The sequence below is a fragment of the Sylvia atricapilla genome, chromosome 4 (genome assembly GCF_009819655.1).
Source record: "Sylvia atricapilla isolate bSylAtr1 chromosome 4, bSylAtr1.pri, whole genome shotgun sequence".
NCBI classification, from domain to species: Eukaryota; Metazoa; Chordata; class Aves; order Passeriformes; family Sylviidae; genus Sylvia; species Sylvia atricapilla.
This window is the reverse complement of record NC_089143.1, coordinates 37730253-37751334: the sequence shown is the minus strand read 5'-3', so window position 1 is coordinate 37751334 and position 21082 is coordinate 37730253. Positions and strand designations below refer to the sequence as shown.

Genomic DNA, 21082 nt, shown 5'->3' with positions numbered 1-21082 from the left:
CTCCTGGTGTGTGTCTTAGCCCAGCTACAGCAATTCTTGTTGTGTCAGGGCACTGTAAATCTACCCGTGTCCCTACAGAGAGTAGAGACCCTGGATGCTGAGCCCCCTGGCTTTATTACAATATAGTTACTGTATTGCCATTTCTTTGTGTCATCGGAGACTTCCCTACTTCAGTTGTATAGGGAGGACTCTGAGAACATTTCTTCCAAGATGTTCATTTCAGGGGCACAGCAGCTTCTGTGGCTTTAATAGCACTGGTTTTTCCATGGATCCCTCAATGCACCCATGAGCGATGAAGTTCTCAGGAGAGAGGGCTGTGAAAGCCCAAGGTAGTAATTCAGAAGCATCCATGAGAAGAGATCATGTTGGTTTCACCTCTGTCTTTATGTCCTGGGTAGTGAGATAAAAATCCTCAAGAATCAGTCAGTGTCATTGTTCCTCCATTTCTGAAAGTTATTTTATTTATTTGAAGAAATTCTCAGCTTTATCATCAATTATGAGTAGTAGCAGTAACAATGAATTACAACCCTTCTCAGGGAGGAGGATGGATTTATGTGTGTGATTCCTGGGCTTTTTAAGGAGTGCAGATTGAATGTTTATATTCAAATATGGTGCTGTTTCTGATCATGACAACCTATTTCTGACTACAAGTGATAATTTTTCCAATGTGAAATACTACAAAAGGGTAACAGATTGACTAGATCATAAGATCTTACTTCTGAAAGCGTGTAATCAGTTTTATCAGTGATACTAATAGCCAATACGATACACATAGAAAGACTATATACTGCAAGTATTTTTTGTTTTCAGTTTTTATTCTTTAAATACAGTCTTTTATATTTTCCTTTATAATGCTTTGGAGATACTTTTTGTCTGATTGCATGTGTATGCTGAAATGATTATGTTCTATGAGGTGGATTGAAAATTTTGTATAATAAACTAATTTCTGAGAGAATGGTGAAATATTAGAAGCTGTGAAAATATAAATTTGTAAAACCCTTTGTCTTCAAAAGAAATTGGCTAAGGAATAGAGTAAGTGACTTCAGAGATATGGCTGTCAATACTTTCATGTTTGATTTTGAGCCATTTTGGTCTTGTCTGCTAATAAGGTCTCAAAGGAAAAACCTTTTAACATGTACCTAGTGTCTATTCCAGCAGTTATGAGCCATTTGCAGTCTTTGTTCCTCCTATTTGTATATTTAAGTACAATGTGGAAACCTTATGAGGAGGGAAGGGATGAAGGTTGTAATTCTTTCCTGTATTCAGTATTATCTTTACCTTTCTGTTTCTTCAAAATGTTACCTTGACTGGAAGAAGGGGATTTTAAAGATCTTGACCTTTACATGCCTCAGTGCAGGCATTTCATAGAGATTAGTTCTATAAACAAACAGACAGTATGTTCTATAGTTCTACAAACAAACATTCATACAGATTAGTTTTATAAACAAGCTAAGCAGAGATATTGAAAAATAAGTGACCTGTACATGTTTGTGATGACAGTGGAAATAGATTGGAGCTCTGTATTCTTGGGTAGAATGTCAAAGGAAGGCAAAAGACATGAGCACTTTTCTACAGCAATAACAAGTAGTGAATACTTGAAATATGACTTCAGTGTCACTTAAAGAAATTGTGCACTAGTGATCCTTTTCCATCACCTTTTCTGCTCAAATATTTGGTTAATCCTTATTAATTTTGAATAGTGCCCATCCTTAAAGTCAGAAGAACTTGCCAAGCCTAGTGCCAGAGTGCTTCTAGAAGATTTGAGGCAGCATGATACAGAAAGCAACATTAATTGTAATTCCCTTATTGACTATGAAAAAAATGAGCTCTGTGATCCTTACACAGATAAATGTAATAAAACTTGTGCAGGAAAAGAAGCGTATACTGAAATACTGATTTACTTATGCCATATTTCATATGGAATTATGCACTGGGAATTTTGTCACAATTGCATATTAAACAAGTTTTCTAAATTGAATTTAGGTCTTTGAACTTGCAATTCCTTTAAAAAGAATTTGAGAATTTGCAGTACAATTGGAACTATGGTGTAGCCAAGGTCTCAATAAACAGTCATAACTTAATTATTCATAGCATTAATCATGAATATGCTTCATGCAGTTTACAGTGTATTGTTTGTAAAAGAGAAAAATGTTTGTCAGTTTATCTTAATGCAAGTCTTACATGATTAAAAAAATTTAAACAGTAATATTAATCATGGCTTGTCAAGGAGACAGCACATAAAGGATGTGTAATATGAAAGATGGATGCAATCTACTGCAGTTACATAAAGTATTTCACGTATTAAAGTGCATTTGCTCCATAAATAAAGTGCTGCACACCGTGATCTGATTCTACCACTTTTAATGGTCTGGATTTCCTTTTGAAAACAGTGAGATCAGCATGGAGCTGGGTGCCAAGATAAAACTATTATGCTCCTAAATACTGATTTGGGAAGTGAATTTTTTTTTCAGTGGGGCCTTCTAAAGGAAGTTTAAACCCTGACAACTTGAAAGTTCAGTTTGATGTTTTGGGTTTTTGTCACAAGGCCTTAAGGTTTTCTGTGGGTATCTCTAGACTGGCTTCCTCAGATTGTGAAATGGCATAATCACAGTATTATCTAAGTAGTAGCTTGGGCACACACTTTCACTGGATCTCAAGTTACAACTTCGTATTACACTGCTGCAGAAGAAGCTAGGAAGTATAAGGCTGCAGGTGTATAGAATTTGTCTCTGTCAGGAAACTGTGTACATGATAGAACTAACTCTTGCCACTTATATCTATGCATAAAAACAGTTTATAGCTGGCTGTAAGTCAAGCTTCTATTTTAAATCACAATGCCTCTGTTGCCATGGCCAGGTATGAGGCCTTTTTGTGGTTGAAGTAATTGTGATTCCTTTCCTGTTCTTCCCTGTTCCCCAACCACACCCCCCCCCCCCCCCCCCCCCCCGCCGCCACAGACACCCACTTTGGAAACTCATCAGTTAAAGCATTTAAATGCAATTGGAAAGCTAATTTTTAAAAGATACCAGGGTGACAGAGGAGGGGGAAGCAGAGTTCATAACATGACTCCTGCTATTTAGAACCCTGAAAATTATCTTCTGCATGCTTTTCTGTGCTGAGAATTGGCGTGTTGATTTTTAGCTTGATAGGCAGGAAGAAAATTGTATTTCCAGAAACTTGGCAAGAAATATCTGTTGACTCTCACTGTATCAGTGATATATATTCTTGAATGAAACAGGTATCCAAAGTTCAAGAAGTGCTCTCCTAGAAAAATGATTAAAGTTGTTAGGTTTTCATCTTTCTCTATGTTTTCATCTGTGCAGGGATATGTGGTTTCAAATCCTTAACAAACCAAAGCTTACTCCCTAGTACCTCCTCCTCCTCTTGTGTTTGAATGTTTATTTGGGCGCTCACACAATTTTAAAAAGAAGGAAGGAATGAAACAAGTCTAAACAAACATGAAATAAAATTAAAGGAAAAAAAAAAAAAAAAAAGACAGCAGATGCCATCTGCTTGTGATAGTCCCAAGTATTACCTGTTCTGTATAGTGGTGAAGACCTGTCTCCATAGACTTAGATCAGTATTAGTGATCAAGAGCTGATATTGGTGAATGTATTTAACGAGTAATACTTGGGGATTTTTTAGTTGCTGCCTGAAAAAAGAGAAAACTTGACTTCGGAAGTTTTGTGTTTGGGGTTTTTTTGGGAGGGAAGGGTATGAGAGGAGGTCTAATCTAAAATGGATCTTTTAATTTGCGAGTTGCACTCTAGAATGCCGGTTTGGGTTTTGGCTGTGTTGGACATCTTTCTCTTTGTGTTACCATTTTCAGGGCTATCTAAGTAATATTTACTAGGAGTTCTTTGTAGATAGCTTGGCTGGTTTGGGTTCATGTTTTGTTGTTTTTTAAAGAGATGTTTCATAGTACTTCTGGAAAAGGGATTTTATCTGCATAGTCTTCAAAAACACGGGGCTTGTTTGCAGAGAGACTTTGAAACAACCAAACAGCTTACAGACCTTCAGGCTAGACCTGTCTGTGTGTAAGGAGGAGGAGAACTCTATAGACCATCTAAATTGATTTTTATCAGCTCTTGTGATGGGTTTAAAAATTATCAAGTTTGTCAGTTCAGAGCAATTATTGCTTGACTCAGTGGAACAAGGAAATTTTGTTTAGTTTGCTGTGAAAACTCAAATACAGAGAAGAAGGAGAGGAGCAGGGGACATGGTTGCAGTCATAAACCCATTATGGAGTATTGTTTTAGCCTTTTGGTCTTCAAAAAGCCAACAAGATGCTTGGATTCCTAAAAAAAGAAACAACCAAACCAATGAATACTGCTCACTTTACAGTCATAGCTTCTTTCTTTTGAGGATATGAATTAAGTTTGCAAGTACAGAAGTGGAGTATAGTTATCTCAATGCAGTTTATGAGTGAAATATGTGTAAGGTGACTTTCTTTTCCTTCCTGTTTTCATTAAATGAGCTGACAGAGGAAAATTATTGGACTAGTGAAACCATTTGTCTGACATCCAGGGAATATGTGTGAAAAGGCAGAGATGTATGATTGTTTTGTTATAATTTGCTTTATAGACACTAGCTCATCAAATTATGCCCTGTAATCACTGCTTCTCAAGGAGCTGAGCTACCTTTTGGCAGGGATTGTGTAACATAAAGTTGTCTGCCCTTTGTAACATGAAGTGTTGTCTGGGGGAGTCTGTCCTTATCCTAATATAAAGAAAGTAGAAAAAGAAAATACATTTCTGGGAGTGACTTTTTGTTCTGCCAACCTGTGTGACAGTTCTGCTGGCTACAAGGTAGAAGTAAACTTTTAAACTTTTTTTTTTTAGGCAATCTTGTTTAAAACTTCTGGGGTGATGCTGAAATGTGAATAGTAAAACTTCCCAGGAGTTTCAGCGGAAAAATGCTCAGATTAAAAAAAAAAAAAAAAAAAAAAAAAAAAAAAAAAACCAAGATGCATCTTTAAGTTTTATAATAGGTATTCTAAAAACATGGAAACAGTCTTTCTCCTGAAATGTCTCGTGAAATGGTTTGCATTTTTATGTTTTTAAAAGACAGCTGAAGTTATTTCAGGTTACCCTCACCCTTACTTCTATTTTACATGCTAAGTAATTGGATAGCTGGTGTGTGTTTTGGAAACTACTGTTAATGTATATGAGGTTACTGGTACTTTTACTTGCTTCTTGCATTTTTATTCCATGCCAGTTTACAAAAGGCTGAGACTGATCTGAAACACAGTGAGTAGTGGTATGTAATGTGGGGAAGGAGCAGTCTCCACAGGGCTTTTAAAAGGATGCTGATTCTCCATCCTTTTAAAAGGATGCTGATTCTGTTGTCCTCCCAGATCTCCTTTCTGAGCAACTCTGGTTATTGAATCCTTCCAGAATTTTTTCATTGAGACACTAATCTAGTTCTAATATTGTCCCACAAAAAAGAAAAAAGGCCTCTAAATAAATATCGTTAGTTGATTTGGATTTTTTATATAGATTTTTCCCAGCTTTCACTAAAATGATCATACTGGAAAGAATCCAGAATTCATATGCTTCACAACAAGAGTTAAAGCTGTGAGTAGTTAAAGTTCTGGAGGACTGATATTTTAATTAGCTGCTGTTAATGAGTAAGTTAAGCAAGTTATTAACATACTGCCACTTTAGTATTGAAATGCTATTGAAATTATTTTTTTTCCCCACAGTTTATACAATGAATAACTTTTTAAAGCGTGTAATTAATTGTGATAAAGATCATGTTTTCATCTTCTTTTCTTCCTTTTTGGAGACTTCTAAAGTCATACATAAAAATTTTGAGACCCTGAACATTTCTTGGCAAAAAATTAGTTTTTCCCCAATTTGAGTCTGTTTTTCCCATGACAGCAGTTAGTGAGGACTTTCTCCCTGCCTTTATGTCAACCCACAAGACTTTTATTATATTTTGTCTCCCCTGTCCAGCTGAGGAGGGGAGTGATGGAGTGGCTTTGGTGAGCACATGGCATCCAGCCAGGGTCAAATCACCACAGTAAAACACCAATTCTTAATCCAGTCCAAGTCCTTTGTCATAATTTCGCTCACCATTGTAAAGATGTTGGTTTACTATTTAAGCGAGTGCAGGAAAAATTAAATTAAGTATATGCAGAAACACTTTCTCTAAGTTAAATCATAGGACATGCAGAGATGAATCAATAGCAGGAAAACCGACAAACTAACTGGGTTTTATTCCTCTCTGGAAAATGTGAGGTGTGGTGATTTTTTTTCTTTCTGATTTTCTAGTTTTAAATATACTTAACAAATTAAATGGTGTAATTTCTGGTAATGCATCTGAAACAAAACCTACAATTAAAGTAAGTATCTGATTTACATCCTATTTCTCTGTTTCCTGTGGTTATGGAGAGCTGTGTATGCTCGCTCTCTTAACATGGTTGCTTAAGATCTTTCTCCTCAATAAATGGATTTATTGAGAGGCTTTTGATCATACAGCCATAAGTAGAATTCAGAGTTACTATGTGTCATCATGAATATGCACAATGGAATTTAACTTTTTTTTTTCCTCAGTGAGAAAGAAATTTTTAGGGACTTTCTTTATATACACCTTAAATTTAAAGCTGTGTACATATGAGACTTTGAGCTGGTACTTGACACTTTTTTCTGTCTGTGATAAAGTTGGAAAGTATTGTTTTGGTTCACAAGCAAAATTTTTAACATGAATATCCTTTATTAATATTAGTTAAGTTCTGTCATTTATATAAGATTTGGAAAAAGAGCAAAAAGACTGCAACTTTAAAATTGTGGCTTTCAAAATACATTTTTTATTTGCTTCTCTTAACCCAGATATCAACAGGTTTTTTTTAAAAAAAATCAGGAAATACTTTTGGCTGAATCCAGACATCAGTTTTCAATAAGTTAACTTTTTCAAAGAAGTTCCCAATGGACATATTGTGTTCCAACTGAATTATGCATAAATGTGGCCTTGGGATAAATGTTTAGTTGTATTCTGTAAGTGATGAGTAGAATAGAATATTAAATATTTCCTTTTGAATAGAAAATATTTAAACTAATTACTTGAAAATCTGTTCAGATCCTGAAGGTGCCTCATGAAGTCTCCACTTCTGCCTCTGCCTGATTCAACAGCATATATTGACTGGAAATTTCAGTTGACTTTAGTACAGGAAATTTGCTCAAATTTGTGTCAGGCATTTGAAAAATAGTTGGCATTAATTAGACTTTTATTATTGAGAAAGATGTGAATCAATGGCAAGGGAGGAGAAGTGCTGTGGAAAGCAGTGCTGTGCTCAGAGCAGGTCCAGCATTAAGTTTGGCTCTCCTTACCACAGGAATGTCAGTCATTTGTAAGGCTCTTTAAAATAAAGAATGTATTTTAAACCATTTTAAAAACCATACATTTGAAAATAAGTGATAAAAGGCAATTCTAATGATTACAGGATTAGTATCTTTTATAAGAAGGAGGAAAGGCAGTGGCTGGGAAGTGCAGTGATAGTGAGTATAGGGAGCAGTATATATAGTATCAAAAGTTTTCACAAGAGTAATGTGTCTGATTTGCCAAAAGAAAACATGAAAAGGAGAAGAGCATTGAAATGCAAAGTGTTGCTTTGAGTGTGATAGAACAAAATGCGTTTTGTTATAAGTAAAGCAGAAGGACTTACTCGGGCCAGTCCCAAGAACATGACATTCCATGTCTCAGTCATTCATCTGGGTTCATATTGCTTGCCTTGATAATAATTCTCGTATCTCCGAATTTGTAGGGGTGCCTGTTTTTTGTATTATCCCTGATAATTATTTTCATACTCAGCTTAAAATGTAGAAATTTGAACAGACCTGAAAAAGCAATAAGCTATTTCTGTACTACCTGAGAAACGCCCCAAGTGAGCAAATGCTGCTTGCTTATTTGCATTCTTCTCAGATTTACAAAAGGAAAAAGTTTGTCCTTGTCACTGAGTCACCGTGTGGGGAATCAGAAGGCTTAGTTCTGCTTCTTGGGCCTGCCTGTAACTGTGAATATTTACTATCGCCATATGTAAGAATGGTTATTTTTTGTATGTATGTAAATGTATGTATGTAAAATGTATGTATGAATGTATGTGTATTTATATATTTGTTGTTGCTGTTTCTTGGGGAGGTGTTTGTGGTTTGTTCTGTTTTGGGATATTTTTAGGGGTCATGCAGGTTAAATCCAAATTGACTGGGAGCTGTGACAGCTTGTGTGTTCTGTGGAGGAGATACATCATGGAATAATGCTTCATGTACAAGAGTGACTACATTATTTGGACACTGTTGACTCACACTCATTTTTTACAGGTTATTCTATCTTCTTCATGGGGCAGCCACAAAGCCAGCTTCTGGAGCTAGTTTAGGTTGAACTCATGAAAAAAAGAAAAAAAAAAGAAAAAAATATTATTCCATAATAAGACATTTGTTCCATGGAACGTTCTATTTGTTTTCCTGTGGTAGTATAATGGTAAATAACACACAGTTATAAAATGTCTTAGAATGAAGAAAAATAGAGAAGCAAGGATAACTCTTGTGTTAATTACAGCTGTTATTAGCCTTCCATTTTGTAATTTGGCGTTTTCTGAAACACTACCTGTGCAACTGTATATTTGCATTAATTTTGTCGATCTGTTTGGTTCCTGTACCTAACCCTGTTATGAACACTTTAGTCTGAACTTTTTAAAGGCATCAGCTTGACCATACACATTCATTAGATAACACTGCCTGGTATTAGAGGCTAATAGAATGCCATTCTTGAGGCATTTTGTATGAATTAACTCATTTAAGTACTGAAACACATACCTTCCCATTATTAGTAGATTATTTTCAAGTCGTGTTCCATAGTAGATACTTTTTATCCTAGCAGGACCTTCAGTTACTAAATGAAACTGTGAAGCCTTTTTTATGGTTGAATTGCTCATTCAGTGTTTGGCTCTGATTAATGGTCTACAGCCAGTCTGTTCTAATGTTGAATGAAAAAAAACATTCTGGTGGCTGTGGCATTTGGTGATAAGTAGTTAGACTAAATAGAAGATGTACTGTGCATCCCTTGGCTACAGAGTTATGATTAGATTCAGCTCAGCCTGCAGAATACTACTGAGGATATTGCTTCTCAGCTGCAGTGATAGAGCAACTCATATCAAAACAGCATGTGTTACTGCTTATCTTGCACTGTACACTGCAGCATTCTAAATACACTGGACAAACCAAATAGTACAGTCTGATTTTTTTTTCTTTTATTTTTGCTTGATTTATTAAAGTGGAAATGGGGGGTTAGAATCAGTCTTCCACCCAGCAAGCCATTGTAGTACATGCAGTAAATATTAAACGCCATATCTTTTAAGAAAATTTCATTGCTTATTTTCATGAAATGTTTATTCAAGCATTTGGAAGGTTCACTTTTCAGAGTTCATATGCTGCCATTTTTCTGCTAAAACAGAACAATCCCACTGTTTTACCTCATGATGTATTTTAATGTAATCACTTCCCTCGACACATACACACTGTATTTTTACTCGGCAACGTCTATGTTGGAAATTTAGAGGCTGCATTTTTAATGTTTCAAATGAATGGAAAAAAGGGGAGGGGGTAATTTATTCTAGTATTCCATAAAGCACAGGTGTAAGATTTAGAAATTAATTATTGATTAATTAATTGAAAATGACTAATTGGAAAAATGCACGTATTTAAGATAAACCTTGTTCATATATTGAGATAAACTTGTTTCTATATCAGTGATTTCATATTGGTTATTTGAAAGATGCAGACTTGGATTTTTCCAATGGTTTCCTGTATAATGCCCCTTTTCCACTAGGACACCACTGCCAACAGTTAAGGCATTTTAATGTGACATCTGGTAAAATGCCTACATACCTGCAAGAATTAATCTCAAGAGCACAGAGCTAATTTTTTCTTCTTGCAAATTAATTAACTCAGCAAACAATATTTTATTACAGATAAACAGGTAACATATAAGAGCTAATTCCTAAAGTATAACAATAATAATTTTTCAATCCACTTTGTCAAGGCAACAGCTAGGCCAGATGTTTGTTCCCCATTCCTGAGCCAAAGCCAGCCTTACTCTTGGGAACTGTGGAGTCCTGTGAGACAACAAGCCCCAGCTGAAGTTTCCAGGGCTTTGTGCTGTGACCTGGGGCTTTTGACACTGTGCCAGATGATGCTGTTGCTTGTTCCACTTGGTGCACTCAATCATTCTTCTGCTCTCTGCCACTACTGCTCATCATTTTTGTGCTGCTCAGCCTGATCTACTGTCATTTTGTATCATTTTCTCTTGTTTCCAACTTAAAGAAATGCAGATGAAATGCTTGATGTATACAGAATATTTGTAATCAGTTTCTCCTGTTTTGTGAAGTCTTAAAAAAAACCCTCTTGTGCCATTTTTTCTTTGCAGTCTGACACAGGTTATAATCTTAAATTAGCATGAAGAGTTGGCCTAGGCCTGTTAAGTCTGTGGAAATCTGGAAATTGGATTTAATGCAGTTACAAAGCTGTAATTTACTTTTTTTTTTTTTTTTTTCAGTTGGATATTCTTTTTATAGAAGTGCTTCTCAAACATCCACAAAATAAGTACAGTTCAGAGGTTCCTATTTCTCCCTCTCATTTCCTCTATGGGAAATGCTCTTCCTTTACCTACTTCCTACCCAGTCTGGTTGAGGAATGGCAGAACACATCACTGCTGTAAGCAAGGATTTCATTTTGTGTTAGTAAGATGTTCCTATTATTTTTATCTCATGTGAATGATAAGCAAACAATACTCCAAAGATCCAGCTACAGTACAATTTGAATGTACACTTCTAAATTTTTTTAAGGATCAAGTTCTTCTTTATTGGTTTTGCTGTTTGGTTGATTGGAGGTTTTCTTGGATTTTTGTTCTTGTGGTTTGTTTTGTTGAGGTATTTCTGTTTAGTTCTGGATGTGAGCAGGCAATCAAATAACAAAATTTAAAGTTATATGTTTTTCCTCCCTTTTTCATCTAAGCTATGCCATTTGTATAAAGCTATTCCTGAAGAGAGAAGCAATTTAGTTCATATTTCTCCTGCTGACATCATATTACTGTAGCAGCAATCCAGAGAGGACAAAGCCTCATATTTGCTCCCGATAACTTCTCTAGACCACTACCAAGGACGGCATGATCCTTGGAAAAAGAAAACCTGTATGTACTGCTGCCATCTGAAGTTGGATAAAATAGTAGGGACTTTAATGCTTTATAACAGAAAACTGAGTGAATTTTTGATTGTCTTCTGTCATAGTTCGATACTGAAACTGTAGTTAATAAATTTTAATAAATATTTATAAATAAATAAGTTATTCTTACTTGAAAACTTATTGTTCAGGATTTCCTTGACAAGGTTTTTGCATAAGTAAGATTTGATTACGTCCGTAATGTTGAGGAAAAACATTTTATTTTGCCTCAGACCTTGACAGAATTATGTAATTAGTATTTAGAAGTGTTGTAAATCTTACTGTAGTTTGTTGCCTCAAGTTTTCCTGCTTTTTACTGTTTGCATTTTGTTCTCATGCAGCTTCAAGTAAATTATTTATGTTTTTAGAAAATTATCTTTTGTTTACATGCTTCTCCTCCGGGAGGAGAAAGATGATTGATGGTGGTGTTCACCAAGGAGGTCAAAGAGGTGGCTACCTGTGTAGCCAGTCTTGGCCTTCTTGTGAAACTGTATATATATATGGAGTCAGAAAAATAAAGTGGAGAGCTCCTGCTGGACCTCCTGCTGCCTGCTTCCTCCTTTTGTATCGCTAACAGTGGCAGTAGTTCCTTTTTAAGCTGCTACAAGGTATAGTACTGATAAAATAATTTTTCAAAGATACTTTTGATCCTATTTCCATTGATGTAAAATCAACTAAATTCCTTTACCTGTAATATAAATTAGGGTAATAAAATTGTGCTACTGAGTGAGATACTCTGAGAAGTTTAGGAAAAGTCAAATGAAATTGAGATAAGCTTCAGTTTCTGATGCAAATTTTATGGACTCTGAGGGAACCTATCATCAGTTCTTCTCCTATTTCTCATAGCATTCTTAGAAACTTAAGGTTGGGATCCACCCTTAATAGATGACCAGAGTTGTATCAATCGTCTCTCTGAGACATGTTATCATTTCTTGCATGCCTATACATGGATCCCACAGTTCCCTGGGTTGCCTGTTTGATTGTTTTACTGCTCATACAGTTAGAAAAATGTTCTTTACTTTCAATCTGAAAAAACATTTTATGTATATATAAATATACACCTACACATTTTTTGCAGCTTGGATAGGTCCATTTGATATGAAAGGAATTACTTTAATGTGAGACATGCAGTTCTAATTTTCTTTCTGCATAACAAATTGTCAAAGATCATTCATGCATTTATTAAATTAAAAATTTCATCCATTTTATTGGAAATTAACATAAATGTTCAAAACACAAAAGGCATTTGTTCAAAACAAGCAATTCCTTTTCTAGTATAAAAGGAGAAGGTGATTTCTGCACCTCACTCTCCTGTCTGTGAGGAAAAGAAAAAATAAGGAATACAATATTTTGTTTGTACTCTAAGGCAAATTCACTTCCAAAAAAGCAGAATGTGCTGGCAGCTTGACTTGCTAATCTGTTTTACTTTTCAAAATAATATGAAATTGATCTCCGCAGTGAAAATGGGAGACTTGTATAGAACTGCACACTCAGAAAACTTCAGAAATTATGTAAAAGATACCACATATTGATTTAAATAGAGTTTTTTGCCCTCTGACTTGGACAGTTGCCTTATCAGGGATGAAAAAGGTTTGTTTTGTGAAAGTTTATGTGTCACAATTAGGTAAGATCTCTGACTCAAATTTTTTATTCTGTTTTTGATCTTTATTTCCCATTTTATTTCTCACACTTCTTTCTTAGAGGATGATGTGTGACTGCATTCATTTGGAATTTGTGTTTCTCTGTCTACCTTTGCTAAGAAATACAACCCCTCTCTCCTCATGTGACTTCAGTTCTGTATTGAAAGGCTGCTCTAGGACAAGATTAGCCTTCTGTTCTCACTGTGAGAACTGCCATGAGAGAGGGTGGGCTTGGATTTTATGTGTGATGAGCACAGCCGAACTGTGCTAAATTCTCTGTGGACTCTCTAGAGATAATTCCTAATATATATTTTAAAGAATGGCAGAATTAAGTTATCCAAAATGATAAAATGCCCTATAGATAAGAAGACTTAATTATTTGTAGGTTCACGTATTAAAATAAAATCCTTATAGGTACTAAAGCATTTAGCACATGGAGAATTCTTATTCCCTACTACTGGTTTGGAGTTAAATGCTTGAATTAAAGGCTGTGCTTAAACACTTATGTGAATTATAGTCCTGGCTTGGTATGGCTGTGTAGTCATGCCTGAGTAAACTAATAGCAGTGAGTATAAACAGTAAATAATTCAGGTTTGTACACAGTTCTTCCCCACAGTCGCTGAATGGCTTATGTTCTTTATCCACTTGGTTTTCTGTGTTAAGATGTCAAGCAGTTGCTTAACTTCTTGAACTTATATGGCAAAGACAATCTTTTTTACCATGCCTACTGAATTATAAATAATGTTCATCTGAATTATAAAAACAAAATCACAAAAGAAAACCCAAATGACCCTGAAATGAGAACCTGTTGCCTTTTGATTTGCTGTTTATAGTTTTGAGCAAGTAGTGCAGAACTCATCTTCTGTTGCATTTTCAAACTGATTTACACTTGATCTAGTTTGCCAACAATATTCCTGTTCTATTTATAATTATAGTGTCTGGCAGCTATACCAGTGTGGCTGATCCAGAGCCATTATTCTGCAATTAGACTTTTGTACTGAGTATACAGAATGGTTTTTTTTAATTTTCTTATTTCACTTTAATTGTCTTCCCTTTGAACCAACTGTTGAACAAGAGGGCTTATTCTCCACCTGCTGTATCTGTATTATACATAAGCAGGAGATGCCTAACTGAGGTGTCCTTGAACTATCAGTTACCACAAGTTGTCAAGCACAGAACTGAAAATTTTTAAGGCTAGGTAGGTATACCATGTATGGTTTCCTAGGAGACTAACATCCCTGAGTAGGGCTAAAAAGCCTTATAGAGTAGTTGGCCAAGGCAGTACTTTATCTTGATGCCTTCAATATCTTACTTCACCTTTTTTTATGTTAATATCAACAGAGAAGCATTTTAAGATGGTGTATTAAAACCCTTAAAATAACACAGTACTAAGTAATGTAGAGATATTAACTCCAAAACTATCATAGTGCTTTAAGAGGAAACCTAGCATATTTTAGTACTTGCTTATGTTGATTACTGAGTTAAAAATCAGACTAATAATTCTGTAATCACAAAGGTAAGACAGCACTGTATGAATTAAACATTGCTGTAAGGCTTCCCATGCAGTGGAGCATTCTGATGGGATTTTTGGACCCATATATGTTTGAATATATATATATATATCATTCTTGTGCTATTGGGTTTTTCCCTTCCTCGACAAATCAAAATCCTGAACTGAAACTTCTGATTGTTATTAGTTTATGATTAGTAAAAATAACTGCAATTGTAAACCAGCCTCAGAGAGTTATTATCAACTCTTAGTGCTGAGTTGGTTTTATCCATCACATTCGGATGAGTCCCCTTTTAGATGTCAAGAGACAAAAATATTTCATCATAGGTATTTTTACTCTCAGTTTCTACAGTACTTTATACCCTTGTTGCATTGCTGGTTTGCCGTCATACAGAAGAGACAGTGTAAGGAGGCTTACACCTGTCTATCAATAGATTTAAAGTAGCCTTCTGTAGCCAGTAATTGCATTTAAAATTGTGCCTTATCAGGGTCCTTTTCACCAGAATTTTACTCTTCTTGCTTTATGAAATTTCCCGCTTTTATCCTGGCATATAGGTCCACCTCTAAGCCATTGTGGAGTCATAGAAATTACTGTCAGACATCTGGGAAGGTGAATCAATAACAGAAGAGTTTTCTCTGTTTATGATGTTTTTTTAAAGCTGAGTAGGCTCATACATGGCACTTTTTTCCACACAGGGAATCCTTCAAGCTTAACAATCACTCAAAAGTTGTACTTTAAAAAATGCTTCTCTTCTGAGCTATTTCTCTCCTTCAAAGGTCACTCATAAGGAATAGTCACTTTTTACCAAAGCTCTTTTAGAGAAATTAGCAAACTGCTTCCGGCTGGATCTGATAGATGGCTCCCCAAGTTAATGATCCCTAGATAATCAGGAGGAACTGCAGGGTGAGAGAGCAAGCAAATAAAAAGCTGGGAGAAATAGTCATGACATTCAAAAAAGTGCAAATATACATGTGTATTTTAATAAAGTGTTAGGAAAGGGTCATGCTTCACACCTAGTGCTCATAGCTATACTTAGTACAAGTGGAAAAGCAAATTTGGTCAAATGCACAGCATGATAGGGGAATGTTCTGCCCCTTCCTGAATTGCTCTAGATAAAAAAACATGCTATCTATACTTTTGGTTTGTGCACAGTGATATTGCTCCATATTTTATAGGGAAGAATGGAAGATACTTTAAAAATGCTTCTCTTCAATTTCACTGGCAAGGGATATTGTGAAGAAAACTCCTAGAACAAATACTCATCTCCTGAAGAACCAAATGGACTAATTTAAGAAAAGCAAAACAAGAATTAATCTCTTTGTACAGGGTAAATAGCTGGAATATACAGAAATTTTATAGTATGTTTTAATCATATAAGTAATTTATTTCAGAATGTTCACATATTAAGTTAGATAGATTTAATAGCTCAGTGGATAAATCTCTTATTATTGCCACTTAAAATACTTACTTTTGATCTATGTAGAATTTGTGCTGAAAGAGAGGGGCTATAATTTCTATGTTTTCAGTTGACTGACATTAGCTTAGTGTTACTTTATTATCAATCATATTTGATACAATTGTACCATTGAATTGTAGTGCTTTGACTCATTAGTTGCATTTTTAGTATCATAGTTCTTCCCCATTATTAGTATGAAATCATAAAGATTCACATAGAAGCTTAGTCTCAGGTTTTGTGTTATGTTACTGTGTTGCATGCATTTGGGGGATAAAAATGACAAAATACCTGTTAGCAATGAAGTAACATAAACAGAAAGGATTTCATTATAGAAATGAATCCCCCCCCCTTTGTAAGTAACAGTAATTGTTTTCATTAAGAATTTAAATGAAATTGTAAATATATGCACAAATTTGGGGATAAAAAGTACTGTTTTAGCCAAAAAAAGTCTAAAATTGAGTCGCTACAGCACCATTAATTGCATATTCTGTGTTTCAAATGTCTTGTGCGTTGTGAAATAGGGCAGTGACAGAGGCTGATGGGCTTTAAGAATACTACTGGATGTTTCGCTCAGCTTCTGCTTGCTTTCCTCTTTATCCACTCCTGCAGCTGATCCTGATTAGCTGAGGATCACATGCTCTTGATCATTTATTGAATTCAGCTGATTAATTTCTCTTTGAGAGCCCAGGTAAAAGGAGGTATTTTCTTAAGAGGGAGCCTGGTGGTAGCAGGATAGACACATTATAATCTGATCAAGGAGATGTAAAGGAAGGTATATGTTCTTGAGAACCTGGGTAGGCTTAAAGGGTTTTGAATCTCTGAAGAGTGCATCCTCTGCAAGAATGGTAAGAATAAAAGTTGTTGAGAAGAATTGAAGGTTTTTATTTTCTGATTTTCTTTGAAGTGCTTTTATTTGTTCTCTGGTCTCCTTCTGGAAGAGACAGGGGTATAGTAGCCTGAGGTAGGTACTGAGCAAGCCAAGTGACTGATGATGAGAACTAACTTGGGAATAAATGGCTGGAATGGAAATTCTGTGCTTTGCCAGGGAACAAGCAGATAATTTCTTTGGGGAAGCATGAAGTGACCAGTTTCTGAAACCAGCTCCACTTTGTTGTGACATTAGAAACACTGAGTACATCTGTCTTGTCTCTAGGAGTGCAAGGGTGTTCAAGGAGCCTAGAGCAAAACATCTGGTTTCCTTGTTGTTTCTTCTGGAAAGTTGGACACCCTAAAATTCATTGCTAAAATTGCATTCTGAAAATATGAGTGGGTGTTAGGGGTGCTGTAATGTAAAGTAACTCAGTAGCCAGGTTCCTCATAGTGATTGAAAAGCGTATTGCTGGAAGTGATCCATTTGTTCATAATTTTGCTATGGAAAAAGGTCTTAACTTAATTTACAATTGCAATTTTTCTATATAAAATGGCTTTAACCTGATTGCGTGTCTGGATAGAGGAAAGTTTGATGAATCAGGTGAATTCAGAGAGGCTTTTGAGTCTTGTTGTCTGTACTTACTTTCTGACTTTGTATTGGAAATAAGAGGAGTATTGCTAAAGACATTGCAAGAAATTTCTTTGAGGTGTTCCAGATACAGTGTAATAATTGAATTTTAGTGTAACTTTTTTTTGTCTTTGTAGTACGTTTTTTTTCCTGTCAGTTTGAGGCAAATAATTATTTTGTTTTGTTATAGGGAAAGGTGAACATGGGAAACCATACCCTCTTACAGAGGAAGACCATGATGATTCTGCTTATAGGGAAAATGGCTTCAACATATTTGTTAGCAACAACATAGCACTGGAACGATCCCTGCCAGACATCCGACATCCTAAGTACGTAAACTGTTTCCTGGACTATTTAATTTTTAAGATTTTATCTTTCTGTATCTCTAAAGAGGTTGTCTTCCAGGAAGGTAAAACATAAAGTCAACAAAAACAATGGTTTCATTTTATAGGAAGTGGAAAATTTACCACTGATGTCAAATCAGTCTTTTGAAGTGACTTCTTATCTGATTAGTTACACATTAAGGCTATAAATGGCCTCTTTTTATTACAGAATGATTTTTATTAAGTTTCTCTGTAGTGAATTGGGCTAAAAAGCATTCACATAGCTTCTCATGTTCTCATTTGCTTAATAGCTGCAGATCTTTGGGGAGCAGAAGGACAATTAGTATATAGTTTTTGGCTGTGATTGCAAAGTGTTTGTTCTGTTTTGTTACGAAAAAATTAAAACAATCCAATAGCTGAGTGCTGATAAATCAGCTGATTTATGCAGCACAGAATTGTGTAAAAACAGAATGTGCATGATGCACAAGCGGAGTTTAGGGGCACTGGATGATGGTATTGTTCCCTAAAACATTACTATAGCACAGAAAAATCGGATGGGGTTATTCTGGAAAATAACCCTTGAGCTAAATATCGTCATACTGCAAACCTAACTTGCTTTTCATGTTCTTTAATTTTTGGCTCCTTTGTACATAGGGTAGAACTTCGTGTCTGTGACAGGAAAAGGGGTATTGCCTTTATAGGTTCAAGGATCTTGTCCTCTAGAGTCATTCAGAAGCTGAACTCTGAAGAGGGAGCTGATGTGATTTGTCTCCTTTTCCTGCTCTTTTAATTGGCTGTTATGCAACTAGTGTATGGGAGAAAGGTGCAGGAGTGAGACAAAAGTAATTGTCTCCATGACTGTTTATATTTTCCTTGAGATACAATTCTCTCTATTATACAAAGATTCATGTTAAGATATTGTCCCACTTCTTAACTTATTTTGATATGAGAAGTTGTCAGAGAACAGAGCTGAGGTTCTCAGTGCAGGGAGAAGAGAAACATCACAGCAGCTAACACTGATTTTTCTGTCAAATGCGCAACTGTCTTTTTCAAAGAATGAATAGTTTGTAAATGTTTGCATAGTAAGAGTTAAAAAAAAGGAATTCACAGCAGAGGAATTAATCTTTTGTTAGAGATGTTTCTAATTTAATTGGTAATTGTCTAATTTAATTGTATTGTTTTGAGAAAAAATCCCGTGTCTCTCCTAATTTGTAAACAATCTATTTGTATTGTTTGCATAGGATTAAGTAAGAAGAAATATATTGTTATCACAAGCTGTTTCATATACATTCTTTGCTTTCTACTTTGACATATTACCTGAAATTATATAAGTGCTTCCAAGAAGTTTGAGTTCTCATGTACAGCTGTATAGCATTGAAGCTGTGGTAGGTTACATCGTCGGTATAATAAATATGCTCATCAAGCAATCTCCTCTGTTAGCAAAACTGCAGAGGATAATGACTGAACACAAAAGAAGCTGTCAGGTTTATCATCCCTTTGTGGTTTTGTAAATTGGTCTTTTGGCAGCTTCTTTCTCACCTGCTGCTGTCCTCACAGTCCCTGACATTTCCATGCGCGTCCCCAGAAGCGATGTGTTGTCAGAAGTAACGCGTTAGGAACCAGTCAGTGCCGCCCCCGCCTTTCTCTGCCCTCTTTTCCCCAGCATAAATCTTTCTCTGACTTGCACCTAAGCATCACATTTGTAAAGCTTGTATCCTTAGGTGTCTACATTGTTTCCATGTTTTGATTCAGGTAGGTTCCTGTGGCATTCTGTGAAATCTTATGTGGTGGATGTTTTGGTAGTGTTCTGACTGAACTGATTTGAGTCATGGTCTTCTAACCTTCCTTATGTTAAACACTCCTAACACAAGTAGCCCATTAATTAATTGATTGTATCACTTACCATCTAAAGGTAAAGAAAAAAAAATGTTCTTGTACTATAATTGCCTTCGAAGTAGTGCATCAATTAAGGTAACAAAGCTGGGCTCAATACTTCTGATGACTGTACCTTGAAGCATACCTGTTGTTTGAACTTCCAAGAGACACAGAAGTCTGACAATGCTTTCTGACCTACTGTTAGAAACAAACACATCTCTTGGCTGCTGTGTGTCAAGTATGGCTGGTCTCAAACTGCACTTCACTTTTGGAAATGTCTCCTCTCTTCAGAAGTGTGTGTGAAATGTGAAGTAGTTCACATGTCGTTGTGCTGGTTTGGGCTGGTGTATAGTTAATTTTCTTCACAAATTTGCGTGTCATCTGTGCTAGAGGCTGGGGCTAAACCATGGCACTAAGAGAGTTGCTTTCAGACAAACTGTTGGAAAATCATGTAACTTGTGTTTAAGAAAAAGGTGCTCTTCAGTAACATTGTAGTAGATGAATCAGGTGTGTTATAGCAGGCAGGTCTAGTTTGGCCGGCTTTTGAACCTTATAAAGGGTTTGGCTTTGTGGAGCTTCCCACGACTTTGAGCCTTTCAGTTGTCATCTTCTGAAAATTTATGGGAGATGCTAGCATTACAAACTTGAGTTTTGATCCTCTGTCTCTATTTAGTGCCTCTGTCTCTAGTTTATGCCATTTGCACATGGAAAATGGTTGTCTTCTGCAGAAGGCAGATTTCCTGAAAATACTGTCTTTGATATATTTTATAGAATCAAACAGAATGGTTTTATTGCCATCAGGAGAGAAAATTCACGAAATTAACCTTCAAATGCAACAAAACTGAGTGGTAAATCCTGTAATTTGAATAAAAACTTACTTAAATCAAAACAGCAGCTGCAGTGGTTTCTACATTTTTCTAAAATAAATTCAAAAATATTTTATTCCAAATTCAAACCAGAAAATCTTTAGGAACCACTTACAAGTGTTTTATTTTCTGGGAAGTGCATAAAGACAGCAGAAAAGGCTTGTTCTTTTTAATCCAAGTAAATTTTCTTTTTCTGAATTTCTTTTGAAATTTGGCTCAGGATTTGCAAATAACACCTTCTACAAGGGGATGGGTAGAACTAAACAAATTCTTAGATGATTGAGCTCTGAGAAATTCAGGTTTTCAAATCTGTTTAATAATACTCCTGTTTTTCCTGTCATATTTGAAACACTTCAGCAAGATGTTACGATTGAATCTTTTTTCCTTTTTAAGACAGACAAGTGTGTGTTCTGTGAAAAATAATCTGTAGCAAAATTAAACAGTTAACTTCTATTTTAAGGCTGACTTGACCTTTTCTGCATCTTTAATGTGTTTTTATTGCATCCTTGTAATATCACTCTTTTTTTTTTTTTTTCTCTCATAGCTATGCTCAAAGAATGTTTTTTCCATTTCTGAGTGGTCTTTGATGTCTTGTTCCTGTTACACTCTTGTATGAGAGCCTTGGCACAGTGGGTGCCAAGCTACATTAACTAATTCTGTTCTCTGCCTGCAATCACCCATCTCTTTAAGTTTAAACAAA

At 35.5% G+C, this 21082-nt stretch overlaps 1 protein-coding gene across 1 annotated transcript in view; it reads left to right on the top strand.

Moving 5' to 3' along the window:
- Positions 1-21082, top strand: part of GALNTL6 (polypeptide N-acetylgalactosaminyltransferase like 6) — a 431613-nt gene that overhangs the window by 165067 nt on the left and 245464 nt on the right. The window contains exon 3 of the mRNA XM_066317598.1: positions 17509-17647. Within this exon, the coding sequence (XP_066173695.1) occupies positions 17509-17647 (139 nt within the window). The remainder of the gene's footprint in view (positions 1-17508; positions 17648-21082) is intronic.